Here is a 26,086-nt window from a genome sequence, read left to right as displayed (position 1 = left end):
CTTGGTGACCTGGAGAAGTCAAGCAGTTCACAAAATCTGGTTAAATTGTGGTGGTTAATCTGTGATCTGTTTGCCATTATGTGTTCTCTAACTTTTTCACATTCTTTACCAACACACTTCAAGCACGGGATATCATGTGACAGGGATGGAGTGGTAAAGACAGACTGTAGCCTGGGTTGAGTATGAGGCCACAGAGAGTGAACACATGCTATTGCTGATTATAATGCCACATTGTGCACTTTTCTGAACTGGAAGAAAAGCACCAGCATAAAGAGGGATGACAAAATATAGCCACATTCGTTTACCTACATTGTAGCTACAACAGCAGATCTTGCTTCCAAAAATTTTTTCTGGTACTGTAGCTACTAGCCAGACAAAGGATGGATGCAGCTCAAAAGAAAAATAGAGATAAACACATTTTCTGGACATAACCAAGGAAGTAGTGTAGCTTGTGTGTTACAAATATAGGAGCGGAAAAAACTTAGGAAATGGGAAGCTTGAAGTTGAGGAAACAGATGTAGATGAAAGGACAATGTGAATGCAGAAGGAGACTAAGGGAAGTATGTAAGATTAAGAGTTTGATCTAGAGTGACAGAAAGGTGATACTGTCATCCACATGAAAAATTTACAACAAAGGTCCCAAGGAATTTTAGTTTCTCTTGTTAGAAAACTGTGGACCAAAGCCACTTCAGCATTACTCCATAAGACAAGAGTCAAGCAATCTACAGTCCCTCCTCTGAAAGGGATTTAATGCGATATACCTTTGAAGAGATGTGTGTAACTGAAGGATGCTTTTCAGTCATGAAGATACATACTCTTTACTTTGGGTAGCACACAAAAAAGATAATTAAAACCCAACACCAACCAAACCACCAACACCAACCAAACCACCAACACCAACCAAACCACCAACACCAACCAAACCACCAACACCAACCAAACCACCAACACCAACCAAACCACCAACACTGTGGTTTTCTCACAAATCATGAGAAGAGTTGGGCGGGCCAAAGGCAAAAGTTACTTGAAATAGTCCTGGCTCTCTACTTTCAAAACATGCTCTCTATTCCCACTACCTCAAAAGGCCTTGCAAAGCACAGTCCCATCTAGTCATTAAGCAAGAAGCAGTAAAAAGAAAGCATTACTTAGAGTTTTTTCAGAAATCTAAAGAACATAAGACATTTTGAACATAAATTCCACCCTGTATCAAGCAATGAATATAAATGCTAAGACACATACATTGGCTGCTGATCACTGCAAAGCAGATAGCAAATTTGTCATTATGCATACACCCCAGAAAAAAAAATATTACAAAAATATGTAATACCTTATTAAATTCTTGGTGAAACATGTACACTACATATCCACCAATTTAAAAAGTAAAAACATAATTTAACTTTTTATCCACAAAGAACAAACACATAGAAAAACAGCATAGCTCAGAAAGTATTTTAACTTGAGAGGTATTCTAGGCAGGAGACAAAAATTCTGTTGTTTTCTGAGAGAGGACCAGTAAAAATATACATGATCTTGAAAAAACAGTAGTTCATTATCATACTTGACTTGCCGTTCAGAACAGCGAATATCCTGATATTATCCTGATATAAGAAACTACCTTAATGCTTATCAGCATCTTACAAGTCACTTCAGATTTATTGCAAGACATCATCTTCTAGAGATCATTATCGGAAAACTACTTGTAGACTATATGGCTGGATTCTGAACAGCTTCCATTACAAGGTTTAAATCTTTTACATTGAAAAATTCATAAATGCCTAAAATCACTTGCTCAGTAAACAAATATTGTTTCCTGAACCTTTTGCTAATATGAAATGCAATTTATATTTTTGCAAGTCATAATGTTTCTGCAGTCTCCAACCTTACTGTCATTTCCATCTACATAAACAGAGGTAAAATATTGACACAAACTTCTCCAAAACTCAAAGAAAATAATCTGAAAATTAGTCTCATTTTAGCAGACTTTGCAACCAACTATTCTGTGAAGATTCCATCACAAACATTGCTAAAAAGCATAAAGGGAACTGAAAGGTAAATCAGAAAGTAATAAACCAAAAAAACAACAAGAAAAAACCCCAAGAGTTTACTGAGTTTTACAATCACCCCAGTAAACAACAACTTCCAGTCCTAAAAGTTATAAAATTTACTTTTTTTACAAAAAATACTTTACAGATATACTTGGGAGTACAGCACTTCTTCCTCAGTGCACTGAAGAGTTTTGATCCTCAGCTTTCCTTGATTTTCCTTCACCTTCTGACCTTAACAGCTTCATAACTCCAGTCTTTGTACAGAGAAATCATATAAAAATTGGAATTGTAGTGTTCAAACGAAAACAAAAAAAAATCTAAACAAACTTTGACCTTTTCCCTCCCCCTTTTTCTTAATGTACTGCTATGTTCATTAACTGTTTTCTTTAACTGCTTTCAGAACATTTCCTCAGAAGTTATTCAGGAACTTTAAATAGCCTGCCATTCCAAACAGCACTGCACTTACATATTTCAAAAATAAATGTATCAGTAGGTTTTAAAGCTTCTAATATATCAGCTTAAGAAAACAGTACTCAGGTTGTTTCAAGTGCAGTTCTGCACTAAATGACGAACACACAATGACATCATTTTCTCCTTTATTAGATTTGTTTTCTACAGCTATACAAAACTACTCTTGCTTTTGTGATGAATTACATATTTTGAGAACTTTCACTGTGGAATCAATACTACTAAAAGTACCTCAGTGCTGCAGCATTAACAGAAATTATCCGTATTCAGTTAACACTTCTAAACTTTGTCTCTTTAGATTGAGGGTGAACATGTCATGAAAATAGTAGTTAGACTACACAAAACTGAAGAGCTATGTGGTAACACAACCTGCAGACAATAGTCCCAGCAGACTAGCTAGGAACATTAAATCATCATGATACCTAAGTTACAATTGCCTGCTTCTTTGTAGGCAGGACTTGATGAAGAAATCAAATTGTACATCTGTTACAGAGAATCAAGGCAGGCTGTTCAGGATTATCAGCTTTAATGATGTATCTCATCCAGCAGAAAACCCTGATTTAGTATCAACGCTAAACTTGTTTTGCACCTGTAATATTCATTTTCCGAAATCACAGTTAATAAATTTAATAATGGCAAATTGTTATGATACACTATCTAAATAAATTTATGCATGCCATCCTAAATTTCTCAGAATCTTATGTGAATTAGATTTTGTATTTAGTAATAATTAAATAATTAAAACTTTGTATTTAGTAAACTATTCCTTTGCTCCCTTATATTCTCACTATTATTCTTTTTGGCTGCCTTATTACTCACTTGAAATTTTTCAAAACTGTCATTAACATTAAATAATACTGGCTAGATTTTTCCATCTTTGATGGGTTTTTTGTTGTTCATCAAAATTAAGAATTTAAGATTTAAAATTAATTATAATGAAAACAAAGAACAATGTTTGATATTGGTGAACAGAAATTACTGTTTCTCACTCTCCTTCTAGATTTCAGGACTAGCAGACCTAGTTATTATTTTTATGCTGAAGTGATAAGAAGAGGAAGTCATTCTCCTGATATTCCAATTCCTGCTCTTTTCTCATATTTGAATGAAAAGTGGTAAAACTGAGTTAACTAAATCCAAACTAAGAAGTTACTTTTCTGTGCACTAACAAAAACTGCCAAAAAGCTAGTCAACACTGCAGTAAATTCAAATGTTCATTTTAAAGAAAACTGGTTTATTAAACAAGAGAGAAACCTGTCTGAAGAAAGCTGAGCCATACGATTAGTGACTGACTCACGACAAAACTGTTAAACCTTTGTTAAAGAGAAACAGTGTAAGTTGCATGAATTTTTATGTGTGTGGAGTTGATGTCCATTAAAGGTTAATTTTAGTAACTGCAAGTAGATTAATAACAAGAAAAGCACAATTAAATTAGCAGAACCACAGACTAATAGAACTGTATGGGGGTACTGTGGCAGAAGGCAAGAAGGCACTGAACATGAAGTCAGTACATGTCATAGGGAATACTCACTGTTCTTAAATGTTTATGGTCTCTCAAATACAAGTCTGTATTTACCATGATCAGATAATGGCCTCTCTTTCTCTGGAGAGCATGCAGTCTAACATTTGCCCTATGATTTTCCTCTGTTCACTGAACACATTTAAGTAATCAAATATTAAACAAGTGCAAGAAACAGGAGCTCACAGAACACATCACATACTGAACAGGAAGAGTGTCTGTGCCATTAACCACACTTAAGATCTTCATGTGGTCTCCACCACAGAAGCTATGAAACACAAAGTTTTAATTCATCATCTACATTATAAGCACCATTATACATATACACAAATATTTTTATCAAAATACAAGTAATGTTATATACTATAAAGCATTTATGAATATATAATTTTAAGAACATATTTTAAATGTCCTAAAAGTAAAACGGCAAGCTATTTTTCCTGCTGTGTCATGTGCACAGATTACTTTTGATCTTGACAATAGTGATTTGCACAAGATTTAAAATATTCTTTCATCCTTTCATAAGGCAAAATATAAGACTTGAAAAAACTCTGCCCAAAAGCTTTGATTCAATGTTAAAAGGCGGTATAAATTTTAGGTAAAGTACATTACCTGGTAAAACACACAACAGAAAAATTAAGTTTATTTGAATTATGAAGTCTGATAAATAAAGTCTCCTTCTTCCCTACAGTACATCATTTTTTCTTTTCAATTTGCCTATATTTTCCCTTTTAAAGAAGTAAATAGTAATGAACTGCAAGTCCTACACTGTCTGGTAGAAGACAAAAAAAAATATTCATAGAATATTATATCATATCATAGAAGACAAGAAGAGAAGAAAGAAAAAATATTCATAACTGAATAGACAGTCATTACCTTCATCTACACTAGTGTGTGGAGTTGATGTATTACTACTACCTGTAGTAGATTCTCAAACCGTTTCAAGCTGTATCTAGAAGTTTCTCTCCAGTTTCAGGAGTCCATAAGTAAAAATCACAGCATAGTAAAAAAGAAGGTATTTTATATCTTAAGATGTAAAGAGGCAACGTATAGATTTACCATACTGCTCCATCTCTGATCTATTAGCATGACTATTAGCAAGTATTAGTGCGAATGAAAACGTACTTGTAATTCTGAAAACCCTTACAGTGACAAAACTGCCAGTGTTTCAAGCATAATGGAAATTAGTTTTCCATTCATTTTCTTGTGTATATCTTGTGTATACACACATCACATAATATGGAGAAGTAATGTGAAAGCACTCTCAATAAGCGGACAAAGTATGCCATGGTTATATTATCACTAACGAGAAAAGAAACTACAGCAATATTTATACCAAGTATGCACCTTTAAAATGGTGCATTTAAAAAAAAAAAGAGAGATGAGCAGCCTTCTCCAAACATCTCAAGCATGTTGCCTACCTCCCTTCTCAATAGAGTATTGTATCGGGCAGGGCTCATCCCCATAGCAGCCCTCCCAGTGCTGTGCTTGTACTGGTACCTAGAAAAGTGGTGATAACACACCAGTGTTTTTTGCTACTGCTGAGCAGTGCTCGCACAGCATGAAGGCTGTCTCTCCAACATTCCCTTGCTCCCACCAGCAGGGTGGTAGTGAGAAAGATCTCGGGAGGGGACACAGTCAGGACAGCTGACCCAGAGTGACCAAAGGGATATTCCATGCCATATGACATGTGCTCAGATATAAAAGCTAAGAAAAAGGAGGAGGAAGGTGGGGGCACTCTTATTTACAGCATTTGTCTTTTGGAGCAACCACTACACATACCGAAGCCCTGCTTCCTGGGAAGTGGTTGAACATCACCTGCTGATGGGAAGTAGAGAATAACATCTTTTGTTTCCCTTTGATTCCACACGCACGTTCTCTGCTATTGCTTTATTAAACTGCCTTTCTCTCGTCCCACAAATGGCTTATTTTCCCCCCACACCCCTGTTCTGCTGAGGAGAGGTGTGATAGAGCAGCTTGGTGGGCACTTGGCATCCAGCCAAGGTCAACTCTCCACAAAAAAGTAGAGTTAAAATATTACAAGGGATTAACAACTCAATCAGGAGTTGGATCCATGCGTACCTGTGATCCACTACACCTCAGTGAAAGCTAGTTAAATATCCTGAAATAAACAAGCGGCTTGACTGAAGAGTTAGGTGGCAAGATGGAAACAGATAGTTTTGTCCAACTATTGTATAGGGTGCAGATACAAGAAGAAAGGGTCTGAAACAGTGAAATATTCAGGTTTTGCAAATTTTGTGTTCAATACAATAAACTGGGTGATGGAAGAAGGAGGACTGAAGGGAGGTCTGACCAGCAGACTATGGATGTGGTACTAACGTTGTCCAGAATGTAGAAAAAAAGATAAGCAGATGTACAACATATTGCAGAGTTTATGCAGAAATATAGCTCCTCCAGGGAGCAATACCAGATGGATGTGTGTCATGTTTTTTTAAGAAAAAAATTTATAGCTGTTATTCCTCCTAGTTTGTCACGACAGATGTATTATTACATGATGTCAGTTGCAGGTGTTAATGAATGTATCTGACTTCCACCCCAGCCCTTGAATTTGAAGCTGTTTAATGACAGGAAGGACTAGGTTAAAACATTTGCTTCAAACAGGAGAGAGATCCTGTTTTCATTTTTGCCAAGGGCAGGAAAGAAAAAAAATTACTCAGGAGCCCAGAAATTGAAGGGTCCCTGAATTAGAAAGATTTCTGCCTTAGTAACTGAGGTCAGTGGCTAACAGCTGGAGCTGCTTTACATCTAAAATAACTAGAATAACTAGAACTAGAAACCGGTCTTCACGGAATAAGATTTGGCAGCAGCATTCAAAGAAAAGGGCTTTTTTTTTTTTTTTTTAAAAAATTCTTCCTTGCCTTTTCCCCTCTGTCTCCTTTTTTGTTTTCCTATATTTTACTATCATCATTATATGCAGGTTTCTACCATTCATCCTTGCCTTTTCTGAATATCAAGTTGCTGAATTTTTATTCTTTTCATAACTCAATGTGAGGTTACTCTAAGACATCTTCTGTTTCCAGGTAGTGGGCCTGTTATCCACTTGATTTAGAAGCCATGCTGATGAAACTCTTTAAAACCAATATCCATCAATAAAATATCCATGTAGGATGTTTTAGATTGGTTAATTCTATATAGAATTTCTCTTACTTTAACATACTCTATAGACATAGAGGATTTTCCACAAATGTTCTTTGAAATTAGGTCTCATTATTGATTATTGCAAATTCCTGCATTCTGCTGTAAGAATGCAAGACAGAACAACACCTGGCTAGGAATTTCCTTCTTCTCTACAGAATTACTTTTTAAAATGTGTTTCAGACCAAAAAAATCGCATTATATTTCCAGATGATAGCTGAAAGAGATGGCGTTCAGGGGAAAATCTAGGACTGCAACCCATATACAACTGATCTTGCCTAACACTGAGCCTGATTTCAGTGTCTTTTAGTGCTGTAACCACAAGGCAGTAGGAAATTAGGCTTTTCAGCTAGAGCCAGTGTGCAATTTCTATCACTAAAACATGTTGTAGCCTAATTGTGTCAATCAAGAAGGCATGTGCTTTAGGGAAGAAGGCTGGATTTTTCTGCTTTTCTTACTAGTCTATGATTTGATTAATTTGCAAGTGTGAGACAAAATAAAATGGGAAAAGGGTTCTCTTTTAGGTTCATTCTTCAAGGTACATACCTAGTTGCAAGAGCTAAACACTTCAGTGAGCAAAGTGTACAACAATTCACATTGACACAAAGTTGGATGACTGAAAAGAAATTAAAAGTATAGAAAATATATTAAACCCAAATTCTCAGTTATGTCAAGCTTTAATAAAAAGAGGACTAATAGCAGCACAACATAGAATGGCAATGTTATATGACGTGACTTTGCAAACACCAGGCAAGCAGCATCAAAATTATGCCAGGAAATATGTAAAACCTCACATAAATACGTGTTTTCCAGAATTAGTAGAAAGAGTCATGTATTTCATGTCAGGAAGCTTAGGTATGAAAAATTCTTCAGTGTGGTCTCCCTTGCTCACAGCAAGAATGCTAACTGTCTCCTGTATGTATTTGATGGTTCTGCTGATACTGTAGCAATGTAAGAAAAGCAAGTCTTTCACTTCTTCCACAGGAAAAAAATGTGTTCTTGCTAGGTTATTGTTAACTACAGAAACAATATTCCATCTAGTTCACTTAGCCTTTCACACCCCATGCATATCTCCAGTGTATATGACATATCCATTTACTCATAAAGCAACAGCTGTCAGCTGCACAGTAAAACAGAAAAACTGAAAGGGGGGAAATCATACACTGTAAACAAATTTGTCTTAGAAATAATAAACTTTAAAAGATCTCCTGGAGCTGTTCTCCTTAATACATAAAATTCTTTGCTCTGTAGTGTACCTCTTCTTTAACATATTAAAAGTTCAAATTAGCTAGAAAAGTTATTTGAAACCAAGAGGAACCTAAAAGTTATTTGGAACTAAGAGAAGCCTTTTGCAAATCTAAGAAATAAGAGAAACATATCAGTTTCAAACTATTCATTTTGAGATTTACCTTAATTGTCATTTTGCTCTACAAAATTTACCCACAGTATGCCAGTTAAAGTAACATAAATTGATGCTACAAGCAAAGACCAAAGTCTATCCATGATGCCAGATAATACTAGTCCAAGAATACATCTAATTTAGATCTACAACACGTGACAAATTCATATCTCAGTCACGTGATGCACAACCATACAAAATTCTATACTCTTACTTTAATGTGTTGTTTTCATTAAAACTGGGATAACATAAAAAGAAAAGCATTCAGACACTCATTTTAGCATTGTCCCCTGCAAACATTTGACACTTCTTACCCAATTTCTACCAAAATAAGAGTAAAAAAATTTTTTTTAAAAAATATTACTTTTTTTTGAAAACCTCTAGAAGCAAAACAGCAACATACAAACTCATTTATTTTTAAAAAGGCAATACATACATGAAAAAATTTTGAACACACTACAGACAGAAGTTCAGACATTATTAAGTTTTAGAACACGCCCTCCTAAACCAGGGATTTTCTGTTTAAACTTTGAGATAGCTAACAAGGAAAGAGATGAATATGCTAAATGGTAGCCTTCATATAATTAAGTTTAGAAGTCAGCCAAGCGCAAATCAATTCATGAGAAAGCAGGCTCCGTTAGCAGACAGATCTGCTTGTTAGCAGTAAAAGTAAGGAGCGTTCAAGTATCCCTACTGCATTTCCTACATACAGATTTAGCTGTCTTACGTTAATTAGAGGTGGAACTGCAGGCAGTAAGTGCTCTTGGGGCTTTAGAATATTTTGAATTTTTCCCTCTTCATGAAACAGCTCTCAGTGCTCTTGAGAGTACAGGCTTTACAAAGAAAGCTAAGGATATATTCCCAAAGGTAACTGGTGAAGTGGCTGACAGTTTATTTGTTAACATCACATTCATTTAGTACCATTGACAGGCTGAATCTTTCCATTTTTAATGCTGCAGGATAACCACCCTTATTTTTGGGAAAAAATCAGCAAGGTACTTTAAATTTCCCATCTGGGATTTGCTCTTACTTGTCTTGATTTTTTTTTTTTTTTTGCTTTATAAAAAAAATATCAAATGCATTATTCATGTTGCACTGTGTGTGTACGAATAAAGCAAAAAAACTCTAAGATATCATTTTCAGTTTAGATTCCCAAATACAACAAATAAAAGCAAAATTATTCCATGCATACACAGAACAGGACACAAGTGATATGCTAAAGCCTCAGGAAACTGATGCCAGAGGAGGGGGGAACTGAAATTAGTTCAGCAAAAGCCTACATAGTACAACAGTCAGAAAAACTAAGCTTCCTGCTGCACAGTACATACATAATAAAGGCAGCTGTCAGGTATGTGGTACACTTCACACAATCATCATTTTCTTCTGGAAGTAAGTTAACCTGAAACTGCTTATCACCCTAGGATCAAACCAGAAAGGTAAATCCTATTCAAGACTCCTCCAGATGCCTTCCAAATCAAAGCAGCTTCCAGGTTTTAGTCTTTGCAGCCCTAGAAAAGGATGGCTTGCACAAACTAATCCATGAACTATTAATTTATTCTCTTACACTCCTCCTGCTTAACAGGAACCTCTGCTCTCAGGCAAATATGAAATTGGGAGACTTAGGGACAGAAAACATATATAAATTATATGTTTTAAGTTCTCTATGCAGCTGAATTGAAGGAAAAACATAAGCATTATTTACTAGCCTAACATCTATGATTATGTTACTTTTAAAAAGTAAGAACTATTGGGTCAAATTCTGTTTCTTAGTAGGTTTTACACAGTATAAATTTCTTTACATATTTCCAGTTCTGAAATGGAAAATAAGAAATGAAGTATTTCAGGTTTTTTGAGTAAATTTAGTCCTCTCTGACATAATTCCCATTAAAAGAAATTATTGATTCTACAGTTGTCTTGCATGTAAAACTCCCTTCAATGGGAGCCGCTTGTCTGCAAAAGATACCTGGGAATAATCTAGGACAGAGGAATAACCAACTTAAAACGTGGCAACTTACTTCACTACCACAGAATTTAAGTAAAAAAAATATATAATCAAAAGTAATATAGAGAGTTATTATATTATAGTGAAAAAATATTACTTTTAACTACAAATGTAAAATATTTTAACTAAGTAGGACTTAAAACTATTCTCACTGTACATTTACATTATAATGCATAGAATGAAAGAAAAAATGGAGTTATAGCATGTCATACAAAGAGTTTAAACAGCTACATTTTAAACTGTATTATTGTTTTATGCTAAAAGGTAAAATATGAGATCTTAAGCCTCAAATACTAGTTGTGTTAAAGAAGTCATTATTTAACAGCATTTTTGTGAGATAATTATGTTTCTTTAGCTGAGGTAATATGCAAATAGCTAACTGTACAAAGTAAATGACTATGCAATGTTAAAAAAAAAATTAAAAGCTTAAAGCAGAGCAAGTGAAATAAGAAACATTTCCCACTTTAAAAAGAAATACAGTGGGAATGGCCATTTGTCCAGAAAACAAAGTCACATTATGCTTTAAATAGAAGTCTCACAGCTTGTGTTGCAAAAATATTACAGTCAAGATGGCCAAAGATATCAAATGGTTAGAATTAAAAAAAAAAGTGATTACAGGAAGGCGTATACGCTGAAATAGTCCTGCAAGCTGTCTGGTGACACATGAAACACTTCCATCATTATAACCAATTATGAAGAACCAGTTTAAAATGTTCTTTGATTTAAGATGTGTTACCCTATACATAAGCAGCTTAAATATGGCAATCTTACACCCAAACTGCACATCAGTCTCAAAGCACATATACAGAAGAATAAAGGTAATATTTTTTCCCCCAATGTTTCACTCAAAAATTGAAGTAGATTTTAGTGTTCTTTCTTAAAAAAATAAGTTTACTTCTGAAATAAGCAACATTAAAAAGATACACAACAATATTAAAGGTAAATGAGTCCTCCCAGCTACAAACAACACATTCAATAAATATAAAGAAGAATTTGACATAAGTCAATGTATATATCAGTTATAAACAACTGTGACAGTAAATTAAGGATTTGTATGACTATTTTTATCTTAAAAAAAGTGTTACTCTATCTAAAATCGAAATATATGGAAAGAAATCATTTCAGAAGATAAATCTTTGCCAATAAAACCCACAAGATGTCAGCTGGATCAAACTGCTGGATGTCCAGCTGTCAGCTGGATCAAACTGCTTTTAAGATTTGTGAGTGGTCAGCTCCAGATGCTTTTTTAAAAAAGGTTCAAAAAACCCTCAAAGGGAACTTGGACACCCTACTTTAAATTATCTTCCAAGTCCAGTTAGGTACCGACCTTAAAACTGAGGCACGCACCGTTAGAAATTTTCAGAAATGTTTTGCCAGCACTTGCTATTGTATGTCAGACACTCCCATCACCTATATCAACACAAAAGTTCCCTGAAAATTGCCAGCTTCCCAGCTTTCACTTTCTCATGTGGAAAGGCACTTCTTTGTATCATTATGCATCCTCTCATTGGATCTTATTTTGCCACTTTTCAACTTCATGAAGTGGCTTTATTCTTAAACTACAACATGAGAAAAACATTCCAACATATTTTTTCCCTATATCATTCAGCATTTGAGGATAATTCAAAGATTTTTTACTAAAGAATCTGACACTCTTCAATACCCTCAGAGGTCTTCTAATTGATCATTCTTGGTTTTCCTCCAAATCTCACCTTTAACTCCTACAATGCCTTTCTTTTAGATAAGTGAACTTGAATTGGACATAGCATTTCAGTAAAAGTTGATGGTGGGGATGTCCCCCCTCTACCTTAAAACCCAGGCTGAGAGAATATTATGGGGCAATGGGGTGGGGTGGATTTGAACAAAACTCAACACTAAGCTACAAACTTGATAATATCTAACAGAAATCCTATGTTTTGCCTAGTAGAAAGAAAAAATGGGAAAACAGTAATCAGAAAATGCTTTGAAGTTATAATTGGAAACAGAAAGTCATACCCAGTAACTAGAGAAGTATTTCATTCAAAATATTCAGTCTGATGCTTTCGTACTTTTAATGCTATCTGATTGCTCAAGTTAGGAACCATAAACCTCAGCATTCTCAAAAATAAAAACACAATTTCTTCTTAAATTAAAATTCTTTTTTCCTGAAAAAATATAGATAAGTTTAATATACTAGAAGTTCAAAACTATGGTGTAAATCTAAGACCATTCTGATTTAGAGTATGTATGATTAAAAACCAAATTTGTATGCCTATTAGTATAAAGAAGAATGAGCTCTCACTTCTCTATCTAGTCCTAGTAATTGAACTGAATGCAAGACAGGTGAATGAATGAGAGACAAAAGGAACACGCATAGAAAGATTTATTGGCTGCAGAATTTTTTAACATTGACTACATGGCACACTTCAGCAGTCTGTTCCATATTCTTATTTGCTATACAGAGACATTCAGTCAGAGTTTGATACCATAATTTCAGCCATTTCAAGCCAGTATATCTAGTGTTACCATCAATAAAACCAGACTCAATATTGCTCTATCTCCTCCTTTGGGCTGGCACCAGTATTCACACATTGAGCTGGATGACAGAACGGATGCAAGTTTAAATGAGCCTGATAAAAAACAAAGAGCTCCTTCTAATCTAGATCAGTTCCCTATTGATTACTCATCTTAAGATCACAGTCAATAGTGATGATTCATCAGCTCGGGACATTTTTGAGACACATTCCTGCTACACAAAAAAAACTGATCTCATCATAACAAAGAAATGTAAACCCCAAATATCTCAAAGCTCAGTGTTTAGAATACTCAGATATAATATGAGAAGACCAACATACATGCTCTTGCTATAAAGCTGTAAGTACATACAGTAAGACACCACTTCTCTCCATTGCATAACAGCATATGACTTTCAGAAGGGATACAGAAAGACTGGCAGATACCAGTCTCTTAAAACTGAAGCACTGCATCTAGCCACCTACCGACTGTGCACACATACGTGTTCACTTCTGTGTCTGCCGAAAAGCTCCCAGAAGTAGGGAGAAACTAAGTATCAAAACATCTGATGGGAAGCTGTTTCGCCTCTCAACTGTGATACAGCATGTGGATGCCCACTGATTTCCTGAAGTCTTTACATGTATGTGAATGTAGAGTCTGCCTTTTCCCCCTCATGTATGTTACCCTTAATTCTCCCTTAACAAGCTTCTCTCTGAAGCTTACAATAGCCCAAGTCACTATCGTATTTATGATAGAAGTAGCTGAAGAACACCGAATTGGTGTTTCATAGTATCAATTTAGGAGGAATATAAATTATGCCTAGAACCCTGAATGAAATATTGAAAACACAGACAAAGGTCTGCCAGAGAGCTTTGCATCTTCCAGAGATGCAGATATTTATCTACTGAAGAAAAGAATCCTAGCAGCAAAGCTCTTAATTATCCCAAAAGTAACAGTCTTGTAGGCGGGGAAAAAAAAAACAACCAAAAAAACACACAGCATTTTTACTATTATAAGAACTAAATTGAAGACTGTTGCAAAGAGATATATGGGCAACACCACTGACATAATTTTAGCGGAAAATTTACTATTTCATCTCTCAAAAAAACAGAGGACTAAGAAAATAGCATCAAGTAGATGTCTTTTAAAAGTGTACAGGTTTTGCTTTGATCAGGCAATTAGTTTAAGAAAATTGCAAAAAGTTATTTGATCCTGCATTCAGCAATGTAAGTTTTCCATTCCCTCGCTAAGAATTTCCACGTTTTCTACTACCTACCTGGTGCAGATTCCAAATATAAATCAAGCCCAATTGACTGGATTGATAAAATCGATCTTTTTGAAAGGGGGGAAAAAAAGCATCTTCCTTCAATTATGATAAAAAGTCTTAATATTTTCTTTAACAATCCAGAATTGCCACGCTTGACAGATTCATTGTAGTTAATTTAATTATAGCTACATTTTCTGTTTATTCACTCAGAAAAACTTTTCTCAAACACTCAGTGAGTTTCTGCCAGCAGAGGCCAATTGGCCTAAGAAATATTTATCTTTTATTTGTTTGTCTTCCTGCCACATGTCCCAGGCAAGTATGTACGTTATATTTAGTGGACTGGGTTGTTGAAAATAAATTGAAGAAATGTATTACAGAGGTTGAAATGTTACTAAAAGTCATTCAGAAAACTTAAATGGAATCTCCTGTCACTGTTACAAAACTATTAAGTCACAATCCTGATTATGCCAGAAACATAACTTTAAGATTTTAATCATTTTACAAAACAGTGGACATGTGTGTGTGCACGCACATGTGCAAGTACTCACACACACTTTGTTACAACTCCCATCTCCTGCCTACAGATAATTTTTTAATTGGATCTTTTTTTGTTTGGTTGGGGTTTTTTTGTTTTGGTTTGGTTTGGTTTTTGTTTGCTTGTTTGTTATTTTGGGGGGGTTTGTTTTGACCTAAGAGCTAGCAGGTCAAACCAAGGAAAGTGCCTTTGAAGGAAACAAATACACTGAAATTATTATAATTGTGGGCAGACTCAGTAAGTTATTTACAATAAAACAACATTAAAACTAAATAGGTTGGGAATAAATGGACAAATGAAACCATTTTTATTTGAATCTCTTTATAATATGGGCAGACATGGATAGACCTAGAAACAAGAGTTATCATAGACATAAGCTAGGAACATGACTTAAAATCAGCATTCTGTCTGAATTTGAATGGCAACAAACTGCAGACCTAGACAAAAGTAGTACAATCAGACTAGCTAGAGTCTACATATGAATTTACAGGTTATAAAACTGCACCTGTTGCAATGCAGCTGTAGAAAACAACCACCAAATTGTACTTCAAAAAATCAGAAAAAAAGGCTCAAATTATACGGAGTTCCAATTTGGATTGAAACAGAAATCAGGACATTCCACTGCTTTGACAAAGGAATCACATTCTAAGGTCATTATATGGAAATAATCTAATATGCTGTCATTCTCCATGGGCTATTTAGTTTATTAATTTGGCCATGGAATTCCATAAGCCACAGGCTTTGCAAAGAAACCTGCAGTGTGAAGGCTGTAGCAGGTTCTCTGAGCCCTTTAATCACTCAGCAGAGCACTGTACCCAGGTCTGTAAAAAAAACAGGCACAGCTGCCTCGGTCATAGTGTGAGACTGGCATTCCCAATCAGCAGATTTAAAAAAGGTAAGGAAAAGGACTAGATTTTTGCCTCCAAAAGAACAGAGAAAGCGCGACTCAACAGGTGGAGGCGGCTGGTCTCCTACCAAACAGAGAAGGACATAGCTCCCTGACATGGAGGCATTCTGTGAAGTTGCTCTATCACCTCTTAACAAAATAAAAAACTGTGTCTGAAATCTCACATCAGAGTGGCTGTGTCCTACATGGCAGAAGGCCCAACCTATTCAGAGAGGTAAGAACAACAGCTTCTTTCAATAAATAAGCCACATTAGATAGAAGCAAGTCTCCCTATCTTGGGAAGTATTACTCTTCAGTAAAAAGAAGAATAAGCAGGTTTTTCTTTCCAAGAATCCTGGAAAGAATCTTTTTTTCATAGAATCTAGTTCCTTAAGAACCAGTTTCAAAACCTAAATACAAAGATAAAATGTTAAAGTTTAAGTGTCTTCCTAAAATGACTAGGAATAAATAAGAGGAAATGATGTTTTAGATTTGTAAAGAGCAAATTCCATGGAAAAAAATTACATTACTAAGTCAGAAAAAAACCTGGCCTTTCAACAACTTCTACTGGAATTTCCAGATAGAAGACATTATACCTAAAATGTTTTCATCTTCAATTATACAAGAGATCAATTTCCCTATTGTATTCTAAGATCAGTCTTTTTTTCTAACCAATGCAGTATTCTTCTAAAAAACACTTAACTGGAAATAGATCAACTGCAAGGGAATTCACAGGTATAAATATTCATTTACTATGCTTTTTTTCTAATATGACCTACATATTAGAATACTACAGCGGAAAAAAGATAGTATACGGTTCCAGTGTTTGTCTAGTCTGTGAAACAGCTTGCTTGCATTTTATTTTTGCGTTTTAGTGACCTCCGGTGGTTACATTTAAAACAAATTGCTGTTCACCAATTACCTGAATAAGAATACTATTTTTTTTTCTTAAGAAAAAGTTAAGAAATGGGAAAATCACTAATTCTCCAAAACCCAACAAAATAAAGGTTTTTGGCACACAGTATGTGAAAGTTTACTTTAGCCTGTAACATGAGGATGACACTTCTTAAGTTTTTCTGCTTCTTCAGGACCTTACGTTACTACTGTTTAACAAATTGCTTGAACAACAAGGACGAAAAGGTTAATGTGCTGATTCAACCTCAAAGATAGAGGAACCATCCTTAAATAAATGTATAACTGGGTAAAAGACAGTGGCAGGCAGAAATGAAGAGCCAGATTTTAACATGTAAGGCCCAGCAGTGGTGTCCTGCATGAGTATCCATTAGGTCCTGTGGAACTTCAAAAGTACAAAAGAAATCAGAAATAACTGGATGAGTGCCTAATGAGGTAACAAAGAGCTGCAAAGAGGCTATGACTGAGTGATAATAATTGGAAAGAAAACTTGGTGTACATAGCATGGTACACATACAGGGCAAAAGTAATTCCAGAATTGTATCTTCATGGGCTCTGAACTGACTTTTCACGCTTGGAAACAAAATTTTGGGGCTATAGGACATAGTTCTACTGAGGCATCACCTCTGCCTAACAGGTGTTAAAAAAGGAAACTGTATTAGTAGTTACTAGGAATAGAAAAGGAAACAAAACATAGAAACAACTATCAATATCAGTCATGTATCTTTAGTCTATAAGACCTGGATCACAAAGAGGCATTTTAGATTGTTCTTTTGACTAGCTACAGATTGGTTTTGACATCTCCTAAATCACAGCAGCCACCAAAAAACTTCAACTACAGCATCAGCCAGCTCATCTAAGAGGATAAATCATAGCATGATATTTTAATACAGTATATAATGCTGTTTAAAATGTTTGGTTTGACTTTTTTTAAAGCATCACACAACATACAATAGCTGACAGTCCACAACAATGTTCAAACTCACAGGTTCATCTAGTTCCTTTGCGGGGAGCAGTGGGGAACTCTGTAAATCAGAAATTCTTAAATGACTCCTTCCTACTTTTCCTGTAAATGAACTATCCAGTCTTGTGTACAAGCCTACAGTTACCTGATTTTAGATTACATATGCGAAAATAAATTTGAAAACATGGAAATACTAGGATTCAATTTTTTTCTTCATTCTAATTTTGTGTAAGCATTCTAGATGTTTTTTCATTCAGAGATATTACTTTGTGAGAAAAAAACCTTAAAATTAATGTAATTACAGTAAGCACAGTAGATGCCATTTGAACAGTATTACAATTCACATTTTTTAATTTAAATAAGAAATCCTTATTTTCCCAATGAACATATATACAATTAACATAAGAATGGGGCCAGAAAGCGATAATGAAAATGAGTTTTTCTTTCTAGTCCAGTTTGAATGCCACTGGTCTCAGACTTAACTTTTGAAGTTAACTTTATTTAAGCATATGCATATTTCTAAAAATGCTAAATTACATTTGTGAACAATTTTTAAGTTCATATAAAAAAACAAAAAATGGAAACACTTTGAAAAAAATGATGTTATAGCTCAATGTAAAACTATTTCAATCTTTTACATACACAAAACAGACTATCATATATATTTTCTATGATGGAAACTGGGAAGCTAGGGAAACCATTGCTGAATATATTTGTGCTAAGCACCTAAAGCCCAAAGTTATATGGGCATCTCAAAATTACTTTTGAGTACTTTCACTGGAACTTTTAAGAGTTAAATATCAGAAAAATTTGCCACATGCAAAAGCACACTTAAATTGCAACCTGGAATTAAATGGACATACAACTGTCAGTACTCAAAGACTTTGACCACGCTTCAGTGACTGTAACCATAAGGACTCTTTCCCCACTTCATAACCTTACAAAACAAACAAAAAATGTTTTGAGTTCAGCTTTCACTGTGGAACTGAAATGTTAAGCAACACAGCAAGATAATCAGAATCATTCTTAATATTCATTAAGAAGAAACCAGGGGGACCTGGAACAACAAAAAATTCTTTAGCTGCATTGCCAATAAGGTCAGCTATTAAGAAATAGCTGCATGTACCTACACACCAGATCTGCACAGCATAGAGGCATATTTGCTACCTGTGTTTAGCAGTGGTCTCTTACATTCAAACACTCATTACACTGAAATCATGACCTCACCTCATGACATAGAAATGTCACGCTCACACTTTAAACAGATAGTAAATAGCAGATTCTGTCAAGTTTACACAATTTCTGTGCGCGTCACATACAAAAAAGGACAGTAAAATCACTTTGTCTAATCAGTCTTCTGTTTAAGTCAACTACTGAGCATGCAAAATGAAAAAAGGATGAAAAATATTTTTCCTCTCCAAAGAAAATTACTTGCTCTTCATTACATGCGTTCTTCAACAACTGTGAGGAATCTCAAATTAGCCCCATCTCAATTACTTTTTTGAAAAAAGGATTTCTAAGAATCAATTTTATATTTTTATACTAATTATAGTAACTACAATTCAGGATCACCAAATATGTCAACAGTTTCTTCTTGTTACACACATACATACACACACAAGCAGTATGACAGTGACTACTTATTTTCTGAAAAGAGAAAAAGGCTAGAGTTTTATCACTGGTGGGTAGTTCTGCCACAGGTTGGTAAAGATCAGAACCACAACTATATACATAGAATAAACTGAGAAGTTTGTACATTTAATTAATTGAATTAATCAACTTCCCATTTACACATCTGAGAAACAATAAAGCAGGGTTAAAAAAACAAACAAACACCTGCAAACATTTCTGACAAAGAGTAAAAGCATTATCTAAACTTTCTGCCTCGTCACCTCCCCACGACCCCCCCAAAAAGAGAAGGAAAGTTACCTCAGAAATAGGTACATTTTCTCCAAGTTCAGATGTGTGTAATGCCAGTAAACCAATCACTCGAGCAACTTTGGCACGTCTGCATATCAAATAAACTGTTTGTAGGTGCATGAATATTATTCCAAAAATATCACAAAACAAATTATGTCTTGTTTATATTTTACACAGATTGCTAAGGGCAGGAAATATTTGAAGTGTAATTTACAGCTCACATTTTCTTCTTATTTGCTTTTTCTTTGGATCATCAAATTATTTCAGTATTTCAGCTGAATTTAGCCATAAATTGACACATAAAGGTATTTTTTTCCTTTAGCACATAAGAGTGAAGATTCTTTAGTTTGTTATAGTCTTACTAATCAGTCACGCTCATGTTCCGTTTTCTTGTAACACAGAAAATTCTAATAGATCATTTTAAACTTTTCAGTATAGCTGACAAAACAGAAATGAAATCTGTATCAGCAAATCATTTTAAATGTTTCGTTAAAGAAAAAATTGGAATAATAAAATCAGTATCTATGAATCAAACAGCAGGGGGCACTACCACATTGAAATATTTCTGACAAGCATTTAAAGAAAAGCTACCACTATAGTTATTTTGCTACTGTTATGAAATAAATTGGATTATTCAGTGATTTTAAGCAACGCTATATGACACACTAAATCGTAACTTCCAGATAAAATTTTAAAGATTTTTTATAATCTTTGGTACTGTAAAATAGCAATGTATTAATTCAATGCTGAAAAAAATCAATTTTTTATATGCCTTCATACTGCTAGTCAGGTACCACAGCAGTCCAACAGGCTAAAACATTCCTCAAATACACTGTTAAAGAGTGTCTTTAATCAAATTCAGTGGTAATTCTGTACTTGAACAAATTCATTTAACATAACTGTTACTTACATATCCCAGTTGGTGGCTGCACGCAGCTGCTGTATCAATATAGGAAACTACAGTTTAAAGAAGAGAAACATTAATGAATTTCAGCGATCTGATATATTCCAATGATAAACAAACAAAAAAATCAATGTATCACCAATTTCATAAAAATTTATTTGGATAATATTTGCAAAAAGCATAGACAAATACTGTAGATATTGACTAATTGTTCACAAGAAAAAGGCTGAGGTTAAAAGTATTTCTTTCTATATTCTCACCTTAAATTACACTGCTAAACATATATTAGTGTGCTAAAAAATGAACATATCTTTCATTATGAATAACACTTTACAGAGGAAACAAACATCTGATGCTTTCATCTACAAACACAGAGATTATCATATAGTCTAACCCAACAAGTATTTAATAAATTAATTTTGTGAGAATGGACAAAAATAGTTGGTAAAACTAGAATAATTCATGGACTGTCAACACGCACGATCAGCCACTTATGAACAAAACTGCATAATTACTAACTAATTTCTAAAATGTCCTGTTAATGGCAATTCATTTATTGGATCACTGTCTCCAAAAAAATTTTCCAGTGATAATGGAATATAACTTCCAGCAATTCTGTTTCCTGTTTTCACAAAAATTCTATGGCATAAGACCTACTATTGCTTCCAACCTGAATATTCTTCACTGAATTTTTCTGGCAGTGCAATTTTTGTCTTAATATCTCTACATCCAACAATGACGTGTCAGAATACGACTTAGATGCATTAGTATAAATGTAGGAGAACAAGGTAGTTTACTTTTTATCAATTACACTTAAAAACATGCATCTCAGGATGGTCTCTGTGATGCTTTTATATAATGGAGAAAATACCTCTATTTCTCTTCTGTACATGCAATACTCTGAAAAACATGTTAAACCACTACAGAGGATACTAGTAAAATTGTTTGGTAGAAAATGGTTACCGAAACGTGAAACTGCCATTTAGGTATACACTAAAAAGAACTCTTCAGAAAGTACGCTCACTCTTTGAATCATTGCTTAATGAAAGGTTTACTGTATGTTCTTCAGAAAGTTTTCCTTACTATTCTTTACAGACATATAGCTAAATAAAATTGATTTAACAATTCAAACATGAACTTTTTTCAGTCTTCTCTGTCACTTAATGAGTTACAAAGACTAACATTACATCATATGTTGCTTCACACTCTCTATCTAGGTTAGTTTTTACCCCAACCTTTTTACAAATACAACAAATCTGTATGTAAAGATATCTGAAATCTAGAAGAAAGAATTATTTTCCCTCACCTCTTTAAAAAAAAAAACTGACACGGATTTTAGTAAGGGTTGGGGTTTTTTTTCATTGTTTTGTATTTAACTTGCCATATTATTTTTGTCAGTGCACAAATGATCTCTTGAACTATAACTAAAAGCATCTAATTTTTCCTACAGTGGCAAGTAAACTATATTGATTCCTTCAAAGCTTTATTATTTACCAGGTGAGAGCTAATTAGCCTGCTTGCAATTTCCTTGTGGACAGCCACAGTACACAGATAGTACAGTAAGTTCAATTTAGAACGTGCTGCTCCTGTATTCTTCTCAGTGGAATCAAGCAGTGAACATACTCGTTGCAAGAAGTCATTCCAGTCCGTGTCTTGCATAGATGATAACTTCTCAGCTAACCATAAGAAGCAAAGAAGTAGTTAAAGATAATGGATCTTTGATGTTGCCCTAACACACTAGAAAGTAACATCAATATTAATAAGTTCCAAAGTTTGAATCTAATGGTAAATCTAGTACTTAAAACATTAAACAAACATGTTATAATTCGTGTCTGAAAATTACATAAATTTTAAAAGTAGTAAGAAGAGAAACAAAGCATAAAAATGTAGCAATAAAAGCCTCAAAACAACTCTTATTAATTAAAAAATCATGTCATTACATTTAGGAAAGACAGTAACTGTTGTCCTTAAGCATTACTAATTCTTAAGAAAGTACAGTTTTTCATTAGAGTAAATCTGAGGCAAAAACTAAAGTCAGCCAGCAAAATCTCCTCAGAATCAATAAACTGAAAATGTTCATAGTTAGTCATATAGGCAGGTATCTATCTAGTTAAGTCTTAGTAGTATCAGAACATAGATCACTTCAGAAGGAATGTGGAAGAAGCCAAGTCACTAGGATGATTAACATAAATCCTGTGGCTCAATTCACTGACCAGTGTGCATGAATAGAGATTTTTTCAAAGACTTCCTTATCAGGCTCAGTGGATAACTTCACTCTAGCAGCCATACATACTGTCTGTTTGGTTAGTTGTTTATTAGTAACTTATGTGCCACCCTGATATGCTCCAGTACAGAACATTTAAGAGTATGTCTTCTGTCTTTTACTCCAATTTTACACGGAAGTAACACCCACTAATGAAGGCAATTATAAATTGTATTAGTAAATGTGAAAAGAGGTTTGGATTTCAGGCATTTAGCTTATTTTCCATACTGTCTTTAATCTTTATTGATGAGCACCATCAATTTCAGGGTATTCAAAAACAATCAGAAAGCTGTCCAGAAAAAAAACCCTACAAACCTCTAAGTGTTACAACCATAAAAAACCACTGTCTCATATTAAATAAATATACACAACAATAGTTAAACATATCAGAACATCAGTGTGATAATTTAGCTACTTAAATGCAATATGAAATAAAGTAACATCCCCTTAGACACTTGAATCTGGTAATTTTTGTCTAGGATGTTAGCCAAATCAAAAATATTTTCTGTTACTACAACCTTGATTAGGAGACTGGGGGACATTTTCTTACTTTTTCAACTATAAAATTTCTTCAACAAATTAACTCTCCAAAATACATACCTCATAGAAGGAAAAAAGTAACTTTTAAGTCTAGGAAGAGGTGTTCTGTGAATTCTAGGACTACATATCTGGCTGACATCCCTCTTCAAGCACAATAAAGCGTAACATTTCATTAATACAGACTAGAGAAAATTTTCCAGTGGAAGAAATGTTACACTCATGACCATGAGCAACCTTTTGTTTTCAGAAATAACAGCAGAGTTTCTAGACACTAAAAACTAACAACAACAAAAACCCAAACCTCAAACGACTGCACACTGTCTTTTGGGATACAATCCCTGTACTTCATGATTAAAGGTGGGACTGGCAAGGCTGCCTAGTATTATGGCTGATCAACACTGCACATTTTAAGATCCTGTTTTCATTTGCTTATCTGCCTTTGTCAAATTTTAATCTATTTGGTTGAATATTTCATTTAAAATATCTGGGTTTTACAAAAAATAACACGGGGGAAAATATTTGCTGTTTTTCTCACACTAAAACAGGGTCGACTGTCTCATTTTAAAAGCTTTTGAGCATGGGCTTGTAATTGAATAAGGCAGAAGAGAAAGGAAGGGCGTGTACTTGAAAAGTCTACTCAAAATTGGTCTAGCTAAATACTTTACATATGCAACTTCAGTTTCAGAAAAGTTATGAGTTCTGCAACTGAGGCAGCTTATCATCTTCAAGAGCTACAGATCCTGTAATAGCGAGTTACACCAGTATATGCATAACTTCGGTTTTAACATCTTCAGAAAATCCATACCTGAGTATGCTGGTATATGTAAATTTTTCAAGTCAAATCTAATTGGTACCGGCTTCATTATCTGGAAAAATAAACAAACTTTACAACTAGTTTTAATACATTCCTGGAAATGTCTAAGTAGCTGAACATGAAACCAAAGATGCAAACATTGTACAGGATGGGTATACAAACCACTGCTCATTACTAAGGCATCTTCCATTGATTTCTGGTATGTATTTTATCCAAGCAGATACTTGAGATTTAACTCTATGTTTTTAATATAATTAAATTATTAGTATTTCCATTTAAGTTATTTTTTAATGGGAATATAACATGAAGGGATTTTTTCAGTTTACATTTTTATCTTACTTGTATACGGAAAAATATTTGCATTTGGGTTTCAAAAGCTACAGAAAGGAACTATGCAGCCAAGAGCTCATTAAATGTTTTAGCAATTAATTGCCATACAGTAAATACACACACTATATCATTCTAGAGTATAAAAGGTCACATTAACATCAATCACTTATATAATTACTAAAAAGCTGAGGCTTTTTTCCCCACACCACATCATTTTCTGGTACATTGTGAAATTGGATGACTGCTCAGTGACTGAACATTTGAGTGAAATTTTCAGTAACTAAAGCATGCGAAAAAGGTAACTGTATACTGGAATTTAGCCTTTGACAGATGAAGCCTAGGTGTAACCAGAGAGCTGTTTTCTAAAGGAAGTTTTCAGTTCAATAGATCTGCAGAACACAGGGAAATTCTACAATATAAACTGACATTTCAGCTTTTAAAATTCTGCCAGCATCTAGTAAATCCCTTTTGAGATTAAACTGCAAGCTCTTCAGCTTTACCAGGTGTCAGTATCATCCATTAGTCTGAAGATCGCCAAGTATTCAGTGGCTCTGATTACACATGCCTGCAATTTAGTGGGCTATTTTGCATTAATTCCAAGCCTGGCATTGCACTGGAAGGGGATTAGCATCCACGTGCACATTAGTAGATACACTTACCCCTGATCTCATCTCTCATACTTGCAGTAAGAAGAGAAGCAGTGAAAGGCTAAGGCTTTGTGTCAGAGTCCTGAGACAGAACTGAGAATTTACAGAGGTGGCATTCAAATGCATAATTACCTCTGAAATTCTCCACTGGCAACGGACATCCTCCACCCCAAACACATTAAAACAGTATTGTTGGGTAGTTACTTTAGCTAGCTGTGTAAGATTTTTAATTTTTGAGAGTATTAGGAATTCCATTATAACAAAACAAAAAAAGTTGTACTAAAGCAATACATAAACTAAAAGCTGTAAGACATACTTAATGAGATAGACGCTCACTTCCAATGACAAGTGTTGCATTTCCTGCATCCACCACTTACTGAATGAAGTTGCTAAAATTACAACTTTTTTTTTTGTTTTTTCCACAGAAATAAATGGAAGACTAAAGGGGCTCTTGTCTATCATTCCTTCCACTACTACTACACATGTGCCCATACATGCACATTATATTGCAATTGCAGTGCAACTCTTTTTTGGTCTTCCGTTTGCTGCCAATAAGTGTCTCTGCTCAAGAGACCCATCACAAACTGTTATCATGTTGGAATCCATATGACAGAAATTGGATGGCCATTTCTTGTAACATCAGGTCTTCTTTTCCAAAGAAAGTAAGTTCATATTTATTAGAAACATTATCACACCTAAAATTTAAAGAGTAACAAAAATTATTCTGTAAAGGTCTAACTCCTAATCTAGAAGGCTTCACAGACGGCCTTGTTTTGAGTATCCAAACCCACAGTTTTGTCCATTTAAGTAACAGATATTAATCCAAGTTATCAGAAAACAAATCTACAAAAGCACCAAACACAGCACTTAGTAGGTTCAATTTCTTGTAAGACATAATTTAATATCAGTATTCAATCCCAAAATAACTCAGTTCTCCAAATCAGCAACACAATAGGATTATAAAAGACTGCCAAAAAATTGCATGAGCACTTGCCAGATGACTGGGTGGAACTGTTTTAAAATGA

The 26,086-nt window shown here is 34.4% G+C and overlaps 1 protein-coding gene across 3 annotated transcripts in view; it reads right to left on the bottom strand.

Moving 5' to 3' along the window:
* Positions 1-26,086, bottom strand: part of ULK4 (unc-51 like kinase 4) — a 246,219-nt gene that overhangs the window by 199,369 nt on the left and 20,764 nt on the right. For all 3 annotated transcript variants that reach the window (XM_040589959.1, XM_040589958.1, XM_040589957.1), the window contains exons 14-17: positions 24,076-24,136; positions 21,962-22,143; positions 20,474-20,520; positions 19,573-19,651 (exon numbers count right to left, since the gene is read on the bottom strand). In XM_040589959.1, coding sequence (XP_040445893.1) covers positions 19,573-19,651; positions 20,474-20,520; positions 21,962-22,143; positions 24,076-24,136 — 369 coding nt within the window. The remainder of the gene's footprint in view (positions 1-19,572; positions 19,652-20,473; positions 20,521-21,961; positions 22,144-24,075; positions 24,137-26,086) is intronic.

The sequence above is a fragment of the Falco naumanni genome, chromosome 4 (assembly GCF_017639655.2).
Source record: "Falco naumanni isolate bFalNau1 chromosome 4, bFalNau1.pat, whole genome shotgun sequence".
NCBI classification, from domain to species: domain Eukaryota; kingdom Metazoa; phylum Chordata; class Aves; order Falconiformes; family Falconidae; genus Falco; species Falco naumanni.
Note: the sequence above shows the minus strand (reverse complement) of the source record. Positions and strands in the feature narration are given on the sequence as shown.